Source organism: Centroberyx affinis, unplaced genomic scaffold, assembly GCF_046629955.1.
Source record: "Centroberyx affinis isolate AG114_WGS23_722 - 3 ecotype Tasmania unplaced genomic scaffold, CSIRO-AGI_Caff_v1 ptg004333l_1, whole genome shotgun sequence".
Classification (NCBI taxonomy): domain Eukaryota; kingdom Metazoa; phylum Chordata; class Actinopteri; order Beryciformes; family Berycidae; genus Centroberyx; species Centroberyx affinis.
Window position 1 is genome coordinate 57330 of NW_027282039.1, and position 25823 is coordinate 83152.

At 41.3% G+C, this 25823-nt stretch overlaps 1 protein-coding gene across 2 annotated transcripts in view; it reads right to left on the reverse strand.

Moving 5' to 3' along the window:
* The window catches only part of LOC139664620 (glycine receptor subunit alpha-3-like), a 69113-nt gene that overhangs the window by 3338 nt on the left and 39952 nt on the right, over positions 1 to 25823 (reverse strand). For both annotated transcript variants that reach the window (XM_071543523.1, XM_071543522.1), the window contains exons 4-7: positions 23935 to 24017; positions 13936 to 14073; positions 10305 to 10519; positions 2748 to 2897 (exon numbers count right to left, since the gene is read on the reverse strand). In XM_071543523.1, the coding sequence (XP_071399624.1) occupies positions 2748 to 2897; positions 10305 to 10519; positions 13936 to 14073; positions 23935 to 24017 (586 nt within the window). The remainder of the gene's footprint in view (positions 1 to 2747; positions 2898 to 10304; positions 10520 to 13935; positions 14074 to 23934; positions 24018 to 25823) is intronic.

The window sequence follows — 25823 nt, forward strand, 5'->3', positions numbered from 1 at the left end:
CCACTGTGTTATCCCCGGGAGACAGCCAATCAAAACCCCTAATGTCACACTAAAGCTGATTGTACGTTTTATGAATGAGCCCCAAAACCTTATAGAATGTCCCCGTAATGTCAAGTGTGGAAGTAACACATTGCATTTACATTTGTTACTGTGAGTAGCTTTTTTTTATGTCATGACATGAATTAAATATTTTTCCAATGCTTCAACTAATCAAAAGTAACAGTACTTGTATCTTGGAGTCACTACAGCAGTGTGTTATATGGAGAAAAGCAAAACCAACACATTGAGAACCGAAATGATGGGTGACGCAGTGGAAAAAATAAACAGGTTGGGACATGCAAATTGAACATGCACACATACACACACACACATATATATATACTGTGCCATTACCATGTGGTTGTTGGTGTAGATGTTGGTCATAGATCCGTAGAGTGGGTGTGATGGTTTGAGGCCGTTGTCAATGTTAACACGACGCAGGGAATCAGCTAGCTCCACCGGATCAACAGCACCTTCACCGTTCTACCAGCCGACAGCATGCATACCAATATGAACAGACAGAAACTTAAAAGAAAAACTAATCGCTTCCAAAAAACAAGGTTGGGATGCCCATGCATTCAGTCAACTTTTTTTTTATATTTATAAATGAAAGTCAATTAGCTTTTGTTTTTTTTTTATTTTAAAAATGGGTTACTCTTGTAGAACTTTTGACAAAGCTTTAATATTAAAGGATGATACCAGTTTAAGGTAACACTTTATAATAACCATCATTAATAAATGGTAAATTGATAGTTAATTAAACTTTAGTTATCATAGCTTTTTACCCTTTTTACCATCTCTTATCAGCTATGATACAATATATAATTTATAAACAAATGATTTTATATTACACAAACGAATGATAAAATAACATAAATTATAGCATTACTAATAATTAGTAAACATTATTAATGATCATTTCATTGTTTGTTAAAAGTAAAATAACTATTAACTAAAGTTTAATTAACTATCAATTTACCATTTATTAATGATGGTTATTATAAAGTGTTACCCAGTTTAATTTTATATTTTCATATCACCGTTGATACAACTGAAAAGTCTAAACCAACTGATATATTTGCCACAGTCAGAAGGTACTACTACTGTCATGGGCTCTCATTGTTTTCAAAAATACATTAAAAACAGCTCACAGAGACATACTGCTGCCTTGAATAATGTAATCTATCATTTTAAATTACATGATCATTGTATTTTTTTCTGGATTATTGTATTTTATTCTAACATGACTTATGGGAGGTAAGACAAACCTGCAGTAGAACAGACAGTAGCAGCTTCTGACTGTAGCAAATACTTTAGTGGCTTTAGACTTTTCATAGGCATTAATTAATTAAGGATTACACTGGTATTATCCTTTAGAGACCAAGGCATTTCGGCTGCAACAGCATTCGTCAGGGCTCTGCAGGTGTTGTAGCCGAAATGCATTGGTTTTTAATTTGAAAGCTTTATCAATTGTGCTTAAAGAGTAGCTGAATTTTTTTTTTCTGTGATTTGGTTCATGCACCTTCGAGGAGCTGCAAGACTGAAACAGATGTTTTGCTATTTGTCATCATTTTTGTTTGAAATTCATGTCTCTGCCTGATCAAGTGAATAGTTAATTGAAGCGATTAGAAGAGCTTGGCCAGATAATAATGCCTTGCTTGAAAATAAAGCAAAATGATTCTTTATGACAATATTTTTCAGTCCTCCACCAGTTTATAATTTAGATTTGTTCCTGAATTGCCCCCTTCAAATCAGACTGACTGATGAGAGTTTATATTTTGGATTCTCTACTTCTTTCAAAGTGAGTTTTCTGGTCAATCTGTTTGTGTGTGTGTGTGTGACATGACTGAATGCTGAGTTGATCCCTCCCAACCCTCAAAGATCCAGATCATGCACTGACAACAGGCTCATCCTCAGGGCTGGATGGCCCTCTGATGGAGAAACAACAGAATTGTAAACCAAAGAGTCACAAAACCACATAGGTACAATTATAGCCATGCTGTATCATGCACTAAGAAGGGAGATGTGGTGCTTCAGGGCACTTACACATGTAGAGTGCCAGATGCATTTACAGTTAACATCCACTGTCAAACACCAGGAATGGCCTTGTTTTCATCATTATTGTCTCCATCATCATCACTTCCCTCCTTCCTCCTCATCCTCCTCTTCTGCTATTCCTCTTTCTGAGCAGCAAACTGCAATAGCAGAATGTAACCACAGAGTGGTAACCTTGGACCAGAAATGAGTCCTCGCAAACCTTTCTATGACACCATCCAAATAAATATGGTTTTCACCAAAGATGCCCATCAGAGGTTTGTAACTTAAAAATCTGAAATTTTAGATTTCCGCCCAATGCATGCAGGGATCCTGGGGGTCCTGTGACCCTGAACAGGAATAAGCGGGAATGGAAAATGAATGAATGAATGAATGAATATTTTAGATTAATCACAGCATGGCACATGACTGTCCAGAGCTGGGGAGATAACAATGGAAAGGGTGAAAGCTATGGTCAGCAATAACCATGCAGTGGCCCACTGTGTAAATGGATCACAGTTAAATCAAGCTATTCTTCATTTTGCAAAGGACTCCTGGACCCCACTTCACTGTGTTGTGTTGTATTTTTTTATTTTTTTTTGTCTGACCAGCCATATGGTGAAGGTTCAGTATTGTTGGGTATTTGTTATTATATTGTCCAGAAGCTTCGGTACCTTGTTCTTGTTCTTGCGAGGCCTCTGGAATCGCAGCAGCTCTTTATGTTGCCTTGATACGAAGTTAACAGCAGCATACTCCAACAACGCAGAGAAGACGAACAGGAGACACACCGCCATCCAGATGTCTATGGCCTTTACATAAGAGACCTGTACGTACACACACACACACACACACACTTCAGTGAGTGAACTGAAGATGAGCAGACACTCAACCATGAGGGGTCTTATGTCTTTGCATAGATGTACCATTACAAAGCTGTGAAAAAAGATGTTTATTATTAAGATTTCTAAAACGCTACCAATACCACCAGTACAGAAACAGCAATGGATCAACTGAACAATCTCAATATCTTACATTATAAATTATTTCTGAAAAACTCTATATTCACCAATTTGTTTATATTTCATTAATCTGTTTAACTAACCATTCTAAACCATTCTAAATGAGGCTGCTTACTTGGACTCAAAAAGCATGTGCATTGTGCTTAGCTATTTTTTATATATTAACCTTTACCATGCAGCACTGCCATATCCCATACCCAATCTCATTCATGGGATTGGGTATGGGATTGGGTATGGGATTGCCACAACAACCTTTTTGACCCTTTCGGTGTGCTGTCAATCGCAAAAAAAATGTGATTTGACGCTGGCGGGTCAGGTACATACTCACCCTCATGTCTTTCGAAACCAGGGTCAAAAACACCGGTGAAGTTTGTAAGTCCATTTAGCGCACAGCGAGTTGGCTAGCGCAGCAACAGAAGCTGCTGGATACTCTTTCTTTAGAGTTCCAAAAAACGGCAAATAAAAAGGCCATAAAAGTTCTACAATCTACATGCCAAAATTGACAAAAAGTTATCAAGGTATGTAAGTTATTGGCCAAAATAGAGGGGAAAAAATGACCTGCCACTTCTATTGTACTACTAGCACTAGTACTACTACTACTACTACCAATAATAATAATAATAATGATAATAATAATAAAACATTCATTCATTCAGTTGTGTGTACTCTGATCAATTCAGGTTAGGGTCTTTCCATAGATAACCTGTGTAGTATGGATCAATGCTATAAATAATATATATAAATATTTACTGTAAATATTTATATAAATAAATATGCAATCAGTCAAACTGCATCATATCAGACTAGACCACATTCCATTTTTAATAAAAGGACAATATCAACCACAGAAAACCCTGATAAAAACATCTTAAACAAAAATTCTAATTTGAAAGTGGATTTTAACTGAATTCTGGATTTGAAAAATGGAATAAACCAATTGAGATACTACCCTGAAGCAGATATTTAGTGGGCAACAACACAGTATAATAGATGTGTATATATATAGTATACAATGTATGTACAAATGATGAGGCCTCATCCATTCATAAAATAATTACTTATTCAGACATGTGCAATGTAGCAGAGTGCAAAGCTCTGTTGAGCACTGGAAACATGAGAGAACCCTCCTAACCGCTAACACTGTCACTTCAATATATCAACTCTCTCTCTCACACACACACACACACACACATCCTTAGCTACATGGTTGAGGTGTGTGTGTATGTGTGAGAAAGATGCAGAGTGTGTGCAAATGAGGGTTATGTAACAAAGTGTTTCATGTCTGATTTTCTCTCATGCATAACAGATACCAGAACAAGACTCAGGGGCTCTCTCTCACTCACACACACACACATACAAACTAGCAAATGCATAATGTGTGTAATCAACGCGCTTGCGCTTGCCCATGCACAACATCCACCAATCAAAATTAAGAAAAAGTGGAATTTCATGTCTCAGGAGAGAGGATAAATCACCCCCTCCCTCACACACATGCACAGAGACAAACTCCCTTTCTCTCTCTCACTCCCCAGTTCTTAACAGTATATTTTCCTTAATATGCGTACATATGGTTACGCAATTGACGTAACATTGTTTTTTTCCCCAGGGCGCAGCCAAGGAAAGAGGGCATCTTTGGCTGCGAGATGTGTTTCCCATCAACCCGGTCTCACGGCAGTTCGTGAAATTGTCACGAAAATGTAATCTATTGATTCGTGTTCATGGACACGATTTTGCCATTTTTTTTCGTGAAATGAACACGACCTAAAAAACGTGCCTCCACCACGAATTTGAAAACGTAAGTTTTGCCAAATAAAACAACTTGTGTTACGGTAATGGTTAGGCAACTTAAACAACTTGGTTAAGGTTAGAGAAATGGTTTGGTCATGGTTAAATAAGAAAAACGTTCGTTAAAAATGTAAATGTGGCTTATGGTTGAAATGTACTCTGAACACGCTGGGAATCGAACCCCGGTTGTCGGCTGCTGACATTGTGTTCCAACAGCCACCAAAGCTTCATCTGTTCACTGCTGTCCTTGTAGAAACACTGCTGACAGCTCACTGTACTTTTCCACATCAGGGATTAACTTTATATCTTCCATCTTCTTCACTTTCTCCCTTTCTTCACAAACTCCCTCATATCAAGGCTGTCACGTTTATTTGTTTGTTTTCTCAGCAAGAGTCGTGACTTGTGATCAGGCAATAACTAGTAAAGCCTAGGGGACCTAGACATCTCTCTCTCTCTCTCTTTAAATAATGACATATAGGCCTAAATAAATTAAGTAGCCTATAAATAAACAAACCTAAACATGTATCCTTGTTTACTTTTGTGGCAGACTTCATTCACCCCTCACAAATGCTTGTGTGTGTGTGTGTGTTGAGGAAGTGGGGGGGGGGGGTTATGCGTTCATGTTCACCGTTCCACAGGCAGGTCCTCCCAGAATTTGCCGGCGAGTGGGGGGGCATCACGAGACAGAGCGCAGTGACAATATCTGTCTTCTTTTCCTTCTCCACCCCCTTGTCTTTGGCCCGCAGTCTCTCAGGAAACTCCAGTTTGGTCTTCTTCAATAGGAAGTCCAGTTGTTTGGACTCTGCCTCATCATGCGACTGCTTGTAGAACATGTTCTGTGATCCTCTTCTGAACTGTATAACAGCCATCTCCGACAGCTTTGGTTCTCTCTTCAGTTTGCCTCCCCCCCCCCCCCCCCCTCCACTGGCCCCTCCCTCCACTGGCCCCCCTCACTAGTCGCATATGCATAATATGCTTCTATCTGATATTTTACATTAGGTACTATTCATTGAAATCAATAACGTATATTTCTCATAATAGTTCATATGAAAGAAAATAACAAATGCATAGCCAGCCAGCCGCTTTTGACCGTCTGTCACTGTGTCACACTCCGACCCCTCCCCCGGCCTGCTGCTGCACAGTGCGCTGCCAGATGACAGTCTGCCTCATGGACAGCAGCAGCTGAGCCCAGACCTGTCAACTCAACCGTTTTTCCCGGGTTTCTCCTGTATTTTCACCCCTTCTCCCGCCGTGCTCCCGTTCGGTAATTTTCCGCGTAAATCTCACGTATTTTCCCTTTTTTTTTTTTTTTTTTTTACAGTTATACAGAGAGAGAGAGAGAGCGGTGAGTGAGCGAGAGAGAGTGAGAGAGCGGTGAGTGAGCGATGCCTCCGCCCCTTGCGAACGGAACGTCAGATGAGCCAGATCAGCGCGATCAGACAGCAATAAAACTTAACAAAAAGGAAAGGAATCCTTCCAAAAAACGAAAAGTGATAAAAAAAAAATAAAGGCCTGTGAAGCTGAGGCATCAAAATATGCAAAAACCTTTTCAGTAGTGCAAGCACCAACAGCATTTCCATTGCCGGTGGAACAGCATCAAGAGGCTCAGTTCCTCTCTCTACATGTCCATCCCTTTACTCCACCTTTTAATTGTTTATAGTTTGCTATTAGACAACGTTATAGTTTATTAGAAGTTATTGTTACCTGGTGTTGGTTAATTTCAATATTTACTGTTGAAAGTTACCAAAATTAAAGTGCTAAAAATGGCAATGGCAATCCCAGACTGATTTAATCTGTATTGATATAGATTATATCGCCTTTTCAAATATAGCCCTGTATCATGATGCACTAAATGCTCAATGTTGTGGTCTCCTCACAGTGGTGGTCTGCTGGCGACAAACCGTATGTAGTACTAATTATCTGATGTGCATAGTATTAGTCTATGCACATCAGATAATTAGCAACATTAACTGTAAAATAAGAAACCAAAGTATATCAGTATGCGATTCCTTAACTCTCATATTGACATAGTTTTCAACTAGCCTATACACTACAACAGCATAATAGAACTCCTGAAATTCAGTTATAAATTTTGGTTTTGGTGTGCCACCCCTAGATTTTCAGTGGCCCCATTTGGCCACCCCTATGAAAAATTTCTGGGGGCGCCACTGCAGTTTGGCCAGTGAGTGGCCAGCCCTCCATGCCAGGATGCCTTCATTCTGTAGCTCAGTGACATGAACCTTTCCAGCGTTGGAAGTGGCAATCACATCTCGAAAGTCCTAGAAATCAAGGACAGCACCCCCCAGGCCGCTTCTTCATCTCCTTCTCTACTCCGTGGTGGAAGCTGTCTGCACTCATAAATGTGTGTCCTGGCTCAAAATACTTAATTGTCACATCTTCAAATGCAGTTGAAGAACTGTTCACTATGGTGACCAGGGTAGTGAGGAGGCACCAGTTTTTATTTTGAGCGGTGCAATTGTCCACCCAGTAGACCACATGCTTGATGTTTCGTTCCTGTTTAAGAGCACTGACATAAGCAGATGTCACCTCCTCTGCTTTCCTCCTAGCTGTACCCTCATGCCAAATGACAGAAAGGTCTCATGAAAGACAGAAATCCTTCTTGTGAGGGCTGCTGTCTTCACCCCGGGCATGCGGGGCAGCATTATCACCTTTTGAAGATCAACACTTCTGATAGAAAACATCATACTGCTCCTTCCTGGCATCCATCTTGTAGTGGTGCCTCCCTCTCTCCGCTCTCCTCTTATGTGCTCCCCACTTTTCACACGATGGGCAGTTTGGAGCTGAGACACCTTCACTGGTCTCCCCCTGGTGGTCAGTCTTAACGTGGACATCCTTCTGCAAACAAAGCTCACATTCCTCTTCACCCAGTTTAGTAAAGCTTTTGTTCTTATCCCTCACTGCCTTTCGATAGGACTCATAGGAGCGTGATGACTTGCTTTTTGTCACATAGTCCTCATACATATCTTTGATGTTCATGTCAGATGGTAAATATCGCCGATTTGGAGCGTGCTCTCTTCGATAATGACTGATCGTTGGATTGAAGGACTCTATGTGCTCAAAGATGGGAGCCATGCTTAATTTACTGGCAAGTGTGTGTTTCCCTCTGCGGTCTGGTGGAGGAGCAAGACTGTTTGGGATGGTGTTTCCAATGACAGTGATGACCAGCCTGTCATTTTTGGGATGGTAGCCCAAAGTCGTTTGGAAGAATATCTTACAGACTTCCTGTTTCTGTCCTTCACTGTTGCTGAGAAAATAGGTGAACGAGCTAGCACGTCTGCTGGGACCCTCTGCTGTGAGACGCTCCACCTGACGCTGTGACACCATGTGAAATATGAAGATCCTTTTCGCAGCATGAGGGATTTTCCAGTACTCCTCAGGGCCACATGGCTTTCCCAGTCGCAGGATCTTCTTTTGCGGACTCTCAGGTGACGCTTCCTCTGGGGGGAACAGCTGAGGCCGTGGCAGGAATATCATTGGACTATGCCACCATCTCCAACGCACTCCATCATCGTTATCCGAAGTGTTATCCTCAGGCTCATAAGTGACCAGTGAGTGGCCAGCCCTCCATGCCAGGATGTCTTCATTCTGTAGCTCAGTGACATTAACCTTTCCAGCGTTGGAAGTGGTAATCCATCTATCTATCTATCCAGTTCGTGACATTTTTCTGCTATCTGCTCCCACTTCAAACGATTATAAAATGAAGGAAGATTAACATCTTTTGCGAAAATGTATGTTTGTGATGTGTTGAGGTCAGGTGACATTAACAACGAGGTAGGCGAAGTCGAGTCACGAGAGAGGAAATTCTCCGTAACCCTTTGCAGATAGACTGCCTTGCGGGCAGCTCCGGCTATGTCTAGTTTATCATACTAGCAAGGAATTTCTGTCTGTGTGTGTGTGTGTGTGTGTCCGTCGCATATCTCGAAAACCGTTCGTCCGATCCACTTCACACTTGGCGGGTGTATTGCTGGGGACCCAAGGACGTGCAGTGTCGAATTTGGTGCAATTTGGACACGCGACACATTCAATATTAATAAACTTTGAATAAACAAGCGAACAGTGCTCTGTGCAGCAGCGGGGCAAACAGGCACTGCACTAGTAACACAAATACAGCAATGTTTTCATGATGGGATCTAGTAGCCTCATTTACGCGATTATCAAAATGCAAGTTCACGGCTGTACGTTAACTTTTTTTGCACATAGCACTGGTGCTACAGAGGTTGATATTTTTATAGCACAGGCCACAAACTTGTAGCACGCGTATAAAACGTCTGTTACCATATCTAAAAACAACCGCAAGTAGTGCAGTTCATCACTTAAACAGGTATGTGACTGACAAAGGACATTAATGTTGCATACAGGGCACACAAAATCCAAACCTTAACAAGAAATGTTTTCAGACAAACATTTTCTTTATTTGCCCATAATGGTAAATTGCAGGGACATAACAACTGTATACAAATCATCAATATATTACGCTTCTACGGAGCCCCTCTGGGGTCACATGGTAGAAAAAAAAACTCGATGTGTAAATCCGTGCGAACGGATTTGTAAACTGTGCAAACAGATTTCTAAACTGTCCCCTAGGATTCACAATCCGTGCGAACGGATTTGTAAACTGTGCGAACTGATTGTGAAATGGTTTGCAAATCTGACCGCACAGTTTACAAATCCGTGCGCACGGTTACATGCACTCTTCTGTTCTTCAGTGAATGGATCTGCCTTGCATGGACCGCGGTGACCACATCCACCAAGTAAGGTCAGTGTTATCTAGATTTAACGGCAGATTTAACGATAGTGAAATTAGTTTAATAGATTTAGCTTTGTGTTTTTGGAGTTTCACAGCTTTTATGTGTAATTTAGCATTTATGCGAACGGATTGTGAAACGGTTTACAAATCTGTGCGCACAGTTTACAAATTCGTTTGCACGGATTTACACATCAAGTTTTTTCTCTACCATATGACCCCAGAGGGGCTCCGTAGTTTTGCACTGGGGGTTGTTTGTTTTTTGTTGTATACTTTCAAATTAATGCTAATTTCTCCAAAGTTACCTGCAGCAGCTTTAAGCTTGTATTTAAATATCTTGTGTCAAATAATTAAAGTCTTTGGTAAGCAGCAGTAATAAGCGGAATATGCTTAACGTCTTTCACCCTGTCAGGGCTTATGTTACGATATATCCCTTACAATTTAAGTGGCGTGTTTGAACACTAAATTCTGATTGGCCAATGAATTATGAGGTCTGTTATTTCTGAATAACGTCACAGACCACTGTTTTTTATTGACTGGCTCGCTGTATATTATCCCTAAATTATAGTTACCAAAACACTGGATTCCATTTGATAAAAATAATTTTTGACATATTTTTGGGAATATGAAATACACACACACACACACACACACACAGAGACCTTGGGCAGTGAAGTCCTGGAGCCGGAGCTCTGTGTTGTCATGGTAAGGACGGTGGTGATGCCCAGCGCCACTCTGGCAGGAGCAGCGTCCATGTTGATCCAGAAGGAAACCCAGGACAAGATGACAATGAGCAGGGAGGGGATGTACATCTGGATCAGGTAGTAACCCATTTGACGCTCTAGGTGGAACCGCACCTCAATACAGGTAAATTTACCTGCAACAAGACATAGATACTGTAATAATAATAATAATAATCTTTATTTCTATAGTACATATGAGTGGCAAAAGCAATATAAGCATGACAACAAATATAAAGCAAGGCAAGAAACATAAAAGGGAGGTCAAAAACAATAGACAAAGTCAGAGATCAGGGACAGTAGGGAGAAGAAGACAGTAATAATAATACTATAATAATCAAATAATATTGATCTTAATTTTTATAGCATCTTTCAAAACACATTTACAATTGTCTGACCTTAAAGGAATAGTTCACCCGAAAATGAAAATTCCAATGCCAGTTGAAACAGGTGAAGTTTGTCCATATAACACACAGGGAGGTTGCCAGCACAACTCCATAGCAGCCTTCTCCAAAACAACTGAAGTCAGTGGGGACCAGTTCTTCAGAGTTCCAAAAAGACCTACAGTATATTTACACCATCATTTAGTGCAAATCTTAACTACAGCTGATTGATTTGCAACAAATAATGGTGTATAGGTCTTTCTATTCACAGTGTGATTGTTTGTCTGTTTTTGTTTTGGAACTCTAAAGAACAGGTCCCCATTGACTTCAGTTGTTTTGGAGAAGGCTGCTACCAAGTTGTGCTGGCAACCTCCCTGTGTGTTATATGGACTAACAAATTTCACCTGTGTTTCATTTGGTATGAGGGGGAGTAGATGATGACAGAATTTTCATTTTCGGGTGAACTATTCCTTTAATCTTTTTCTCACTGATTCTCTTGCCTGTTTTCTCTCTTTATCTCAATCAGTTCTCTTCTCACCGTGTTTGTCTTTCTTTGACTAGGCTAACTTGCTTCTTCTTAATATAACTTCCTTAGTTGACCAAGGAACCCTGCATATCCTGCAGAAATGCTCTCTAGTTTATACTTGTCTTTTATGAACAAACATGATAGTATACCGTCATAGTGATTATGATCAATTTTTATGTCTTACAGGGCACAGCAGAGAGTGATGTCCTTGAAGACCCTTCAATGCGAACTATGAGGATCTACGTTAGCTGTGAGCCAGAGGCAGTGGACATTATCATTGACGGGACCCCAGTGCTCACTGGTGTTGGGAATGTGGCTAGAACGTGTTGCCTTCTCCTCGGCCTGACGTATGCCCTCAATTTGGAGTATCCTCCCAAACTTATAAACATGTTTGAAATCTTTCAAAGACTCTTTGTCGGACTCGACACATTGCACCCAAAACCAACCTCCAGGTATATTAGCCTGAGGAACAAACTCCTGGCCAAATGGATGTTGGCTGGACTTTGGCTCTCCTTGTTAAGGGACTCAGTTAATGGCGACCTTATACCAAACGACTTTTCAAGCTATTTCACTGTCACAGACAAATTTCCAATGTCAGAATAAAATCAGAGAGTTTTGCTGGAGTTTTCAAGTGATTTCAGTGTCGCAGACAAATTTCCAATGTTGGAATAAAATCTGAGAGTTTTGCTGGAGTTTTCAAGTGATTTCACTGTCGCAGACAAATTTCCAATGTCGGAATAAAATCAGAGAGTTTTGCTGGAGTTGTGGCACACTCCCGTCATCTCGATCGTTTGGTGTAAGGTGGTCAGAAAACTCAGTCCCAGCTGTCTTAAATCAGTCTTTTTCTCGTCTTGACGTTCCGATCAAATCAAACATGTTTAATATTATCGGAAGTCTTTAGTCTTGGCTCATGCAAATAGTGACCGTCAATGACGTGAACATTGTCAACAACCAATAGTTGCGCTCTCTCCGAAGGAAAAAAAAGTGGACAGAAATTGCTGTAGCCCTCGAAATCCCCGGTGAGTATGCTATATGCTATAGCTAGCTAGCTAACCACTGTCCCGAACGGGGCTACTTGCAAGCTAACGTTAATTACTGTAATGTTTGCTATTAGCCTACGAGCTAACCGTACGTTTCAGCTGAAGATCGTTAGCTTCAATCATATAAATCTGGCTGCAGTGCTCCCTCTCTCCCTTTCTCTCATACATACGTGTGTGTGTGTGTGCGTGTGTGCGTGCATGTGCATGTGTGTGTGTGTGTAGGAGGGGATTTACTTTGTAGAGGTGTTCACAAGTCAGTCCATGTTTACAATCTATTGGAAAACTCTGAATAGTAGGGGTAGCCCTTTTCAAAGTCTTCTAGTGTATGGAAGGCAGTCTTTGCAAAATCTTAAAAACTCAGTGACTTATGACACATTGTCTTTAGATGTGAGCTGGATGTGAGAGGGTGTCAGACTTTAGTCTTTTAAAAGTATTTTCAAAGTCTTCTAGTGTATGGTAGGCATTACTTGGTACTCTGTCTTTCACTCTCTTACTCTCTACTCTCTTGCTAACCTTTCTTACACTAGGCATAGTTTGACCAAGCTCTCATGTTTTTTTCTTGTTTCAGAATGAGTATTGTTGCTGGAGTTGTAAGGGTTTTCAGGCTGTATTCTCTAACCTGATGAGGGCAGTTCTTTTTGAATGTTCTCCAATGTTTTTGTTATGGATGTATGGATGTAGTAGTAGTAATAATAATAATGATAACAATATTCTTTTATAATAATAAAAAAAAAGTAAAATAAAGGAAGCTGAGATTCCTGATGCATTCATATTTTTTTCTTAGATTTACAATTTTTTGCATTTACAACAGAGTAATGTAATTTTGTGTTAATACTAATCATTTATTCTAAGTAGATTTGATTCGGCCGACACAAGAAAGAAGAGTTGCTAAAACTTAAATATTTTAGTTCATGTGTATGTCAATTTGTCTCCAATGAAGTTGGTTCAACTTAATTTTCTGTCTCAAGTAGGCTTTAATCAATTTGTAGTCCTACAGTCAAATATATATTATTGAGTTTGTTAAACTCAAAAATGCCCAGAAGTTGACCCAACTCATAAAAAATGAATGGGAAATGTTACCTATTTTTTTTAGTTTGATTAAGGTATTAATTTTTACAGTGAATTTACTTTTATTTTCAATTGATTTGTTTTTCTATTGAGGTTTTCCTGGGAATTTTTACTTTAGGGGCTAAGGTTGCATAGGTTTACTTATATCTACCTACATAGAGTTTCTAAAGCCAGCCGTTGAATTCTTGCCTTCAGGACACCATGTCATAGTGCTTCATAGGAGAACTAAGAGGAAGAGGAACTCATGTGTCCAATACGTAAATCTATTAAATGTGCACATTAAAAAAGCACTTTAACATTTGCACATGAAACTTCCCTGTTCATTATGATCTTGTTTGGCATCATGGATGTTTTTATGTTTTTTTTGTGTATTGTAACTATTTGTTGTGGTTTTAGTGTTTCATTATTGTATTGTGTTTATTGTGGTTTTACTGTGGTTTTGTCATTTGGTGTATGTTTTGTTAAAGATTGAATTGAACTGAAATATTTCACCCTGCTTGTGTGTGTGTGTGTGTGCGCGTGTGTGTGTGTGTTACCTGTGTTGTAATGCTTAGTGCAGTATCTGAGGTCTGATTCATCCTTGAGGATGAACTGTGGGAGGGTCAGCCCATCGGCCACTTGGACTGGTCCGTTCTCCTGCCACTCAAAGATCAGGTCGTTCATGGTGTAACCAACTGCACAAAGCAAACAGTGGGATAAACACAGCCTAATCGATCACTAATCAATAATACAAACACAAGTGGTGAATGCAGGGTCCAAGCACAATTTGAAAAGACAGACAGACAAAACATTAGGGAAGGTAGAAAAGGTAGACAGACATAGAAGACCTGACACAACACAAGGCATCTGACTGATAATAAGACCATCACAAAGACCTAACAGTCAGCTTTCAGGTGATGTAACACACCCTCTGGCAACCATAGTAGAAGTCCAAAACTCTTGGGCAACGGTGGCTGTAAACAGCTCATTGTACATCTTGGCCGTTTCAACAGAAGGGAAAAAATATATAATATAATATAAATATAATTATATTAAATATATGTCCTACACAAAGGCACTAAAGAAGAAATACTGTATAATGCTGAATTGGAAAGTCTTGAGAATTCTGTTTGTAGAGAAATTATATCAATCATCACGGTCAAAAGAGGTGCACCATCCACTGGTTAACAAGAAACTCAACTATAATTCTCTTCACACATGTATGAAGAGAAGCTTTGTATGTATACAAAGCTGAAAGTGCTAATCTTAGATCGAGACAACGTTATTATGAGCTGGGTGAAAAGTCACATAAAGTACTAGCCTAGCAACTGAAATCTGAAGAGAGTAAGAGAAGTTATGGAAAATCAGAAAAATGAATTAACCTATAATCCCACACACATCCCAGATAAATTATATTAAAGCATTATTACTCAGATCTCTATTCATCCAATCACAGTGGTGATCAAACTGATATGGACTCACACTTTGCTCCCACACTGAGCCCTACTCTCTGCCATAAATTTACATAAATCCACGTCTTGCCCTATAAACTTTAACGTTAAGTAACGTTATTACCTGTGGTATTTAAGTGGCGTTAGTGGAATTATTTAACCGATAACTGTGTGGCAATGCTTCAGTGCAGTGAACTGAACACACACACCATGGGTCTGTACAGGATCTGTGCTTGTTTAAGCTTCTTTGTGTGTGCAGCAGACCCCTCTCTCTACTATCACCCATCCATATGCAATAAGGCAAAACCATTTCAAAGAACATTACCAGTGCCAGTCAAGAAGAGGCAGGCAGTATTGATGGGATGCACAATGGATTAATTTGATTCAGTTCAAGTTTTTTTTTATCAATGGTGTTATCATTAAATGTATTTGCTTTTAACCAACACACCATGGACCTACACAAACACTGCAAACAGAGACTGTTCATCATCCGTAAACTGAAAACACTCCATGTACAACCCTGTCACCTACTACTCCTATACCGCAGCATATAGAGACCATCCTGCTGTACGGCCTAATCTGTTACTACTCACTCCTCTGTCGCCAATAAGAACACCCTCTTCAAAACACCTCACCTAGCCTCAAAGATAATTGGTCTACCGATACCCAAAATCACACGTCTACACACAAAAGGAGTTAGACGCAAAGCCACCACATTGATCTCAGACCCGGTCCATCCACTTCACCACCACTTTGTCCTGCTCCCGTCTGGCCAAAGGTGCAGGACAGCCAGATGCAAGAGGCTACGCTTCGAGAAAAGCTTTGTGCCCCTTGCTATCACACTTCTTTATATTCAGACTCCTGACTCACCTTTATTACAAAGCCAAGTGTAAAAAATCTCAGGAGAGGCAAAAACAGTATCATGTCACTCTAGCAATGAAAATTTACAACCAATCATACTTAACCCTATACAAAAGTTTCATGCACAAGTAAAGAATGTAAAGTATTGATTGTCAGTAACAGCTGGATATTGTTGTCCCCATTAAAGGGATACTCCACCCAGAACATGATTCTACCTCATTGTCATTCCTGTTTGGAGCCAGTAAACTGATTTTTTAGAATCGTTTTTTCTTTATAAAGATATGTAACTTCTACATGCTAACTTTTGCTAACTATTGTGTTTAGTGAGGATAAATAATATCCAGTTGTTACTGACCTCTTGTTACTAAAACAATACTTTGTGTTATTTACTTAAATATTTTAATTGTTGAGCAAATTCATACTGAAGCTTTTGTATAGGGTTACTATGATTGGTTATAAACCTTTACAATGTTTTTGCCCATCCTGTGTTTTTTTTGCACTTGTCTTTGTAGCAAAACCTTGAAGAAATCTGGAATAAATATGATTGGGATTTATTGCTCATTTGTATACACAACACTTGATCAGTCTAAACAGGCAAGAACCTAAAGGACAAGAATATGTGGGAAGAAAATGTCATTGGCTGTTGAAGACATTTAGAGTTAGCAACTTGTATAACCTGCAGATTTTTATTATATTAGTGATTTATTACATTTGTGGGAAGTTATTACAATTTTGAAAGCTGAAGATTTTCACCTTCCTGCAAACGTGACAAATCCCTGCAAATTTAATAGTTATTACGTTTGCGGGAAATGACGTATTATGTTTGTGTTAGGCAACTGCTATTACGTTAGTGGGAAACTTATTACGTTAGTGGGATTATTACATTAAAACCTGCAGATTTGTATTACATTTGTGGTTTATTACGTTTGTGGGATGTTGTTACGTTTGCGGGTCTAATAGGGATCATGACGGAAAACATGTTTGGGCTCAGGGTTCAAAATACCGAAATACTGCACAGTTTACAAATCCGTTCGCACGGATTGTGAATCCGAGGGCACGGTTTAGAAATCCGTATGCACAGTTTACAAATCTGTTCGCACAGTTTACAAATCCGTTCGCACAGTTTACAAATCCGTTCACACGGATTTACACATCGAGTGGCTAATCAGATTATGATCCATGTCCATGTGGCAGATGTGGATTTCTAAGAGATTTACTAAGAGAGAAAACTGGAGCAAGAAGTCACTCAAGTCACTCACTTGCTCAATTCCTAAGAATGGCACCAGGTCAAAATGTGAGGCATTAAGGCAATTTAACAAAATTTTAACTTCTGTCGCTTAACTCCAATGCTGAACCTCAAATGCTGAAATTCAGTGGTAAGTAGGGCTGGGTACTCGATACCTTTAAGGTACCGACCGAAATAACCCAGTACCAAGTAGTATCGAAACGTCTCCAGTCAAACGATACCTGCATTCGATACTTTTTGTACACAGATCTACAAAAAAATGACTATTTGTCTGGTTTTGCTCGCAGCCAATCACCACAAGCGTTCTTTGATTTAATGCGACGTTTGATTGGCCCACTACCGCAGCAGCTACAACCCATACAGTCTGTGGTGGTGAAGTCGAGCCCAGTGTATGTGACGGAGTTGGCAGTTCAGCGTGCCGAGATGCCACCAAAACGTTAAAAAAAAAGGTATCGAAAGAAGTACTCTATTGGTATCGGTATCACTTTAAGGGTACTGGTATTGGTACTGGTATCGTAATTTTTTAAATGATACCCAGCCCACTGGCCCACATATGCACATTTTATTCAATATGATAAAATGTACTGTAACACCATTTGTATGATATTTGATACATGAGTTTCTGAGACCTCTACATCATCGACATGATCAATACTTTCCTAAAAAAACCTGTTGTATACAATCTAATACATGTTTACACAAAAATACATGTTTGTTTCCATCGCCTAGCCCACAGTTTCTGATATGATATCTCGAGATCGATTTCTGAAATTGCTGACCCTGATTCACTTTCAGGACAACCTTAATGTGTCTGATGCAAAGGAAGATAAAATGTGGAAACTCAGGCCATGGTTACCAAAACTACGAGAACAATTTATTTGCATGCCTCCTGAAGAATATCATGCAGTTGATGAAATTATGGTGCCATTCAAGGGAAAATGTCATCTACGTGTCTACATGCCAGCAAAACCACACAAATCGGGCTTTAAGATGTGGGGACATGCTGGACAAACTGTCTTTCTTAATGATTTTTGTGAAGGTGCAGAAAATCAAGACAAAAAGAAATCTGATGTTGGTGTTACTGGAGATGTCCTGAAAATGACATCAACCCTTCCAGCAAGAAAAAATCACAGATCACAAAACTATTTTACATCAGTGCCTCTGGTGGAACACCTGAAATTACTGGCTACAAACAATCAGGTCCAGCCGTGGAGGGGAACCAGGAATGTGCCAATGAGCTAAACCTGTTTTTCAATAGGTTTGACTCAGAAAGACAGTTTTGCCCCCCAACCACCACCACCTCTGCCCTCATCCACACCTCTGACCCTGAGGACGACACTGTAGACACCACGGCTCTTCCCCTCCCCACTACCCTTACCACTCCCACAGACAATAGCACCATGGTCACCCATCCTCGCCAGACAACATCAACCCCAGGGTGTTCCAGGCGTGCACTGGGCAGCTTGCAGGAGTGTTCCAGCACCTCTTCAACCTCTCTCTGAGGCTGAAAAAGGTGCCCCAGCTGTGAAAGACCTCCTGCATTGTCCCAGTGCCCAAGAAAGGTCGTCCCAACACTCTTAATGACTACAGGCCAGTCGCTCTGACCTCACATGTCATGAAGACCTTTGAGAGACTGGTTCTGCAGCACCTCAGGCCCCTGGTGGTTGGCTCCCTCGACCCCCTGCAGTTCGCTTACCAGGCCCACATCGGTGTGGAGGAAGCCGTCATCTACCTGCTCCTCAGGGCTTATTCATACCTGGAGAGGCCAGGGGGCACTGTGAGAATCATGTTCTTTGACTTCTCCAGTGCCATCAACACCATTCAGCCCCTCCTGCTGGCAGACAAGCTCTCTGAGCTCTGAGATGCAGGTAGACCACAACTTCGCGGACTGGATTACAGACTACCTTACCGGCAGGCCGCAGTAAGTCTGGCTGCAAGGCAGCCTGTCAGACGTGGTGGTGGGAAACACCGCTGCACCCCAAGGAACTGTACTGTCACCATTTCTTTTCACCCTCTACAGCTCGAACTTCTGCTTCAACTCCAGAACATGCCACCTACAGAAGTTCTCTGATGACTCCTCCATTGTCGGCTGCATCACGGAGGACAATGAGGAGGAATACAAAGAGCGGGTAGAGAGCTTTGTAGGTTGGTGCGACAACAACCACCTCCAACTCAACATCAGCAAGACTGGGGAGGCAGTGGAGTTGGTGAACTCCTATTGGTTCCTAGGAGTGCAGCTCAACAAACTGGACTGGTTGGACAACACTGAGGCTCTCTACTGGAAAGGAAAAGAGTAGGCTGTACTTTTTGAGGAGGCTCAGGTCCTTCAACGTGTGCAACAGACTGCTGCAGATGTTCTACCAGTCTGTAGTAGCCAGTACGCTCTTCTTTGCTGTGGTGTGCTGGGGAGGCGGCATCAAGGCAGGGGAAACCAGCAGACTTAACAAGCTGGTGAAGAAGGCTGGCTCTGTAGTGGGACACAAACTGGACAGTCTGGAGGTAGTGGCAGAGAGGAGGATAAGGGGAAAGATCAATGCCATCCTGGAGAACCCCTCTCACCCTCTCTACTAAGAGCTGAGGCTGATGAGGAGCAGCTTCAGCCATAGGCTCCTCCTCCCACGCTGCAGGACGGAGCACCTCAGGCGTTCCTTTGTGCCATTGGACTGTTCAACAACATCAGCGACCCCTGTGCCAGCCAGCCATGACCCCCTTATCTTACAAGTGTAATGACAGAGAACTGGGGTGCATTCCATCTGGCCAAAATGCGTCCTCTCTCCCGATCAGAGCTGGAGCCGATAAATACCCATGACTACTGCAGAGTCATTCGACCCGGGAATGAATGCCGATTGTACCCTTTCACACTGAAGACAAAAGCCAGATGTTACTGGGTGTCAGTGGGTTTTTTGACCAGTGTGAAAGGGGCTTTAGACAGCAGTCATCCTGCGTGGGAGGAGCCTCAACGCAACACTTCAAATGTCAGTTCAATATGGCCGTACAAGGACATTCCAATTGACAAGCCAGGCTCACTCACCTCCTCGCATCTTCTCCTCGTTTCCTCCGTGACCTTTGACAGAGAAGTCGAGGAAGAGACGCGAGGCGAGGAGACGAGGAGAAATCGTTACCAAATGGGATTCAATGAGCAATGTTAATGATGCTAACTTGCTGTTTTCCAAATATAGTGTCTGTATTGTATCCCAACAGAAAGTAAAAAGAAAAACAAAAACAAAAAAAAACAAAGAAAGAGGAATTGACTTGAATACGCCTCTCAATCAGCTTTACCTACACAGCTGCTCCAGTCTAATTGACACTGTCTTTGGCCCAGAGGCCAGGGGCTATCAGTTCAGAGCACGGGTTTGACAGAGGATCTGGGGACTACAGAGAATGTGGACACTTTTAAACAAAAACTTAAAACATACCTGTTTAGCCTAGCTTTCCTGTAATAATGTCTTTATTTTAATCTTACAATTTTGTTTATTTTTATTTTATATTTTAATGTTCCCATTTTATTCTACTCTAGATACAGTACATTGTCTATTTTTTATTTATTTTTTTACCTCGCCTTTTTTGGTTCTTTTATTCTACTGCATTTTTATCTGTGTTGTGAAGCACTTTGAGCTGCATTTGCTTGCATGAAATGTGCTATACAAATAAAGTTTTGATTGATTTTGATTTGATTGATTTACTGATCACACCAACAGCATGAACGCAACAACTCAACTCTTGTAATTCCATTTTTTCAACAACAGAATAAAAAATGAAAATGTATAGGTATCCCTTGACACGCTGAGGTCCATGGAGAGAGACAATGATTTGTGTATCCATGTTGAAAGAAGGTCACTCAACAAATCACACATCCCTCTGTCCCCCTATTCCATCATCAATATTACATAATGCAAAGGAATATTTCACCTTTGTGTCAGTGCTTCATTAAAAGACAAACAAAATCCATCAACAAATCTGTATGTACTTTGGACCAAAAATCTATATGTAATCTGTAATATGAAATTGAATTAGAGATGGTGCTGGGTTTTCTCTTTTTAAGTTCCTCCATCTATCATATCAAGGCTGGAGTCATTTCATGTAATCCTCTCTCTCTCTCTCTCTCTCTCTCTCTCATTCACTCTATGTGTGCGTGCGTGTGTCTTTCTCTCCCATTTTTCCAGTGTCTCTCCACTGCATACTATCAAAGAAAGCAATGCCATAAAAATAATCTCATACAAAAAAAAACAAAGCTGTTATCTGTATAGTAATATCTCTGGCCAGTGGGTTGTGGCTGTGCAGTGGAGCAGAATAAAACGACCAATGAAGACAAATGATCTGTCCAAATGTTAGCCTGATCCACTGCCTGTGCTCTCTCTCTCTCCCCTGGGGCTAGGCTATGCTCTGGATATGACAATGGATGAATAAGTCATGACCCTATCAACATTACTTAACAAGACTCTGTGTTTCTTTAAATAGATACAGCCACGTGTCTCCTGAAATCCTTTTTCCATATGGGGGAAGAGGGAGGGAAAAATAATGAAGGAGATACTAGAGTAAGATGTGTGGCTGAATGGAAAAGAAGGGAATGAGAGAACAAGGTGTATGAGGTCAAGAGCAAAAGATCGAGAAGGATATGAGAGGAAAACAGATATTGGAAGATAAATCAACTTGTTTTTGTAATACTTTTTGTTTTGCTAATTTGCATTCATACATTTCTACTTAATATCAGAATTATCGGTTGAGTATGTTTATATGACCACTATTTGTTCTAATTTATATTCTATTATTCTTTGCTGGGTAACACAGTACTTTACAATGGCCTAATTCCAGTTTATTAACCTGTGTACTAAACCAGGGATTCCCAAAGTGTTGTGCGCGCACCCCTTGGGGTGCTCGAGCTGCCTCTAGGGGGTGCACAAGAGGAAAAATGTAATGGTGGTGTAATGGTGTAGTAATTACACCATTAAACTGTAATTTTTTCAAGTGGGATTTTCTTTGTGGGATCCTCTTTTTGTCCATGTTATCTGTTTCTGAGCCTATGCATGTGTCATTCTCTTTGTTCTTTACGCGGTGGATCGTGTGTAACTTTATTGCAATTTGATTCAAATTACTGGTGTTATAATTTCCATAACTGCTAGGTTATGTATGGTTAATTGTAATTTAAACTTGATGCAATTTTTCTTTAATGCGGCTGAAAATATGACAGCATTTTTCCCCATCTTCTCTCATGATGGGCCTATCTGCCTCTGAGCCTGTGTGTGTGTCCTTGCCCTCACCCGTCCTCTTTGCTCTTTAAAAGTGACGCTTGTGCGTAACTTTGTTGCAATTTATTGAAACTTTGTCGCAGTTTCAGTTTCATTTGAATGTGAGAGTGCATTGTTGCGATCTCTTGAATATTTTGTTACGTGTGTTCTGATTATTTGTGCATGATTAAACTTGATGCCTTTAATGCGGCTATATATTTTTTTGAAGGTGTGGGGGATTGGGGGTGCATCAACCTGGTCGGGATGTAGAAGGGGGTGTGCAGTGACTGCCAGCACTGGAGGAGTCCTAATCCTTTTCATCCCCTTCCACACCTCCTTAGCGTTGTTCTGCTGGAGCTTCCTCTCCAGTCTCCCCCCTGTAGCTGTTCTTAGCCTCCCTGGGCTCCCTCTTCAGCTCCCTCTGGACAGACTTGACTTCCTCCCTGTCTCCAGCCATGAAAGCTCTCTTCTTTCTGTTGAGAAGGGCTTTAATGTCCTTTGTGATCCACGGCTTGTTGTTTGGAAAGAAGCGCACCCTTTTGGTGGAGATGAGGCTGCTCTCACAGAAGCGGATGTAGTCTGTGATGCAATGGGAGAGACCGTCGATGTCCTTCCCGTAGTCCTTCTGGAACAGCTCCCAGTCCGTGGTCTGGAAACAGTCCTGAAGGGCCTCCTCAGCCTCCTCAGACCACACCAGCACAGTCCTGGTGTTGGCAGACTGCTGCCTGACAACAGGCTTGTACGTCGGTACAAGGTGGGGCAGTGGAGCTGTATGCTAAATGGTGGGATGTAAACAAAAGCTACAATGGCGTGCGAAAACTCCCGAGGCAGATAGTATGCCCTCAACCCCACAGCCAACAGCTCAATATTTGGAGTACAGATGCGTGCCTTCACAGTAATGTGTCCTGGGTTACACCACCTGGACTTAACAAAGACGGCCAGACCTCCTCCTTTCTTCTTACCGCTTTGTTTCTCCCTGTACGCACGCACTAGCGTGAAGCCGGCGAGTTTGCCCGAACAGTCCGGTATATTCCCATTTAGCCATGTCTCCGTGAAGCACAACACACTGCTCTCCCGGTGCTGACGTTGACTGCTCCCCAGGGCTGAGAGTTCGTCCGTCTTGTTGGCCGGCGATCTCACGTTCCCCATGACGACCGATGGAAGGCAAGGTTTGAATTTCCTGTTCCTCTCCCTCTTGTTCCTCACCCTCACACCGGCTCTCGTTCCCCGTAAATTGCTAGCACTAAGCATAGAGCTAGAACGTTGAAAAGTTGAGTAGTGCAAAATAATTCAAAGTAGTGCAATAAAATGGCAAAAAAAAAAGTACCAACGGTAGACAGAAAATTAGAAAAAGTAGCGAAAAAGTAGAAAAAGTGGGAGCTGCTGTGACCAGCTGCCACTCTCAACGACGGCGCCACTACTGTGATTCTAGCGCCCTCTATAGATCAAATTAAGCCAATTATTTGGAGGCTCTTCAAAAATGCCTCTAGTCAATGCCCTAGTCAAAGACAGCGTTTTCGACCACTGAAAACTGAGCTTTCTGAAAATGATCCTTATCCCATGAGAATGCGGTATAAACTGCATGGCTCACTACACAGACAATACACAAGACAATTAAAGTATTTTCCTGGGATCAGTTAAATGTTCCATCCCACGTAATAATGCCTTAATGGCAAGCGTCATCCATCTATAGGCAAAACTAACCCTTTTTTTCCTGGTGTCTGTTGGTATTTATGTGTGTGTGTGTGTGCGCTCACACGTGTGTGTACTTACAGCTCTCCAGCTGCATAATGCAGGTCTGGACATCCATGGGGAAGTTCTTCAGATCCATAGGACACGACAGAGTCAATGTTAATCTGAAAAAGAAAAAGACAATGACAGGATTTACAGACAGTAATCTGTAAATATTTGTGTACATTTATATTAGTGCTGCACTAGGCAAGAGCTCTTTGTAAAAATCCAACCATTTTATCATCTTAAATCACAAAGTGTGGCTGCAGCAGAGAAGAGCATCCCAACCCCACTAATTGAGACGCTGTAGATTCACCCTATTTGGCCACTTGAAATTCTGGTGTCAGTATGGTCACTGGCAGAGGTGGGAAGTAACAAAGTACAAATACTTTACTGTATATCTGTACTTTGTACAAGTTTTTCTTTCACTTAAGATTTTTACTTTTACTCACTACATCTCGAAAGAAAAATCTATACTTTCTACTCACTACATTTTCAAAACAGAAATAGGTACAATCCCTCAGCAGTCCTACAAACTAGTTCCCTATGTAAAGAACTACAACTGTTTCCTGTGGTAACCCCCCGGAACAACCAAAACCATGCCCTGATAGGCTGCCAGTCATTTCACACCTAGGTGTGAAATCAACTTTCTTAAAAACCAAGTGCTGCTATTGTTCTCTCTCTCTCTCTCTGGGGCCCCCTCTCTCTCTTGGGCTCTCTCTCCTTCTCTTTTTCCTGGTGGCTGCCCAGAGGGACTGGTGTCCCTTCTCCTACAGGCCCAAGGCCTGTACTGTCTCCTGCCTGCTCCAAAACGGAGTGAATATGCAGAGCCTGCCCTCTCTTCCCTGCGGAAGCAAACTGCGGATGTGAAAGGAACTTTCCCCTGCTAAGAAAGCAGAGTGACCAGAACCAGGACAGAACCAGAAGCCTATGATGTGTTGAGGAGCGCACAAAACTCTCTGTCTTTCCCTCCACACGCAACAGATGTGGCCAACAGAGAGAAATACAGCTGGATCACCGACCCAGACATCAGGACATAACGTAACAATCCTTTTCCCTGGACAACCAGAGTTTTGAAACCTTTCTGCAGCCATCTACTTCACTGGCACATCTTGTTTTTAAACTGGAAAAGATATTTGGAAAACAGCTAATATTTGTTTATGGCATGTCATGTTGTTACTGTTCTACTACAGAAGTATGACAAAAAAGAATCCCAAAAGGCTGCCACTACATAAACAAGATAAGGCATGAAGCTGGATAACTATTCCAAATGTCTTTGTCTTTGATATCATATGTTCAGGGCAATGCACTTGAAGCTATTCCAGTATGACACCTTCTGAACACATGCCAGGATGTACCTTGAGCCAGCTGGGCAACACTGTCATTGATATCCAGCTAGTGCAGGTTAGTGAGAACGTATGGACACGGTTCAACCGTTGAAACTTAGTTTGAATATGGCAGTAGTAGAACATCTTATGTTTCCAATAACATAATAACATTTACATATTACAGCCTTTTTTCCCCGTCTAATTTGTCTTCTTAACCAGAGCAATGAAGTTGGTGGAAGTTACCACATGGAGAAAGAGGGCCTAAAAAGGAGCCTTGCACTCTTGGAGGCATGTGGTGTGACCCTGAATTGCATAGTGACAGATAGTCGCCTGCAGATACAGAAATTCCTGAGTCAACATCACACAGTTTTATGATCTCTGGCACATAGTGTTTATTTTCAGTCTATGTGCAAACAATATGGAACAAACAATATGTCAGGGCCACACTTCCGCAAGTGTTCTTTCCTCCATGCAGCCGGAGGCAAAAGGTGGCAAATAGAGGTCACTCACTCAGTCACTCACTCATGGACGGTTTGCACAGAGTTTTGTAGGCAACTGCAAATCAATATAACTTGCCAAGGCTTGGAGCACCAACTACTGTTC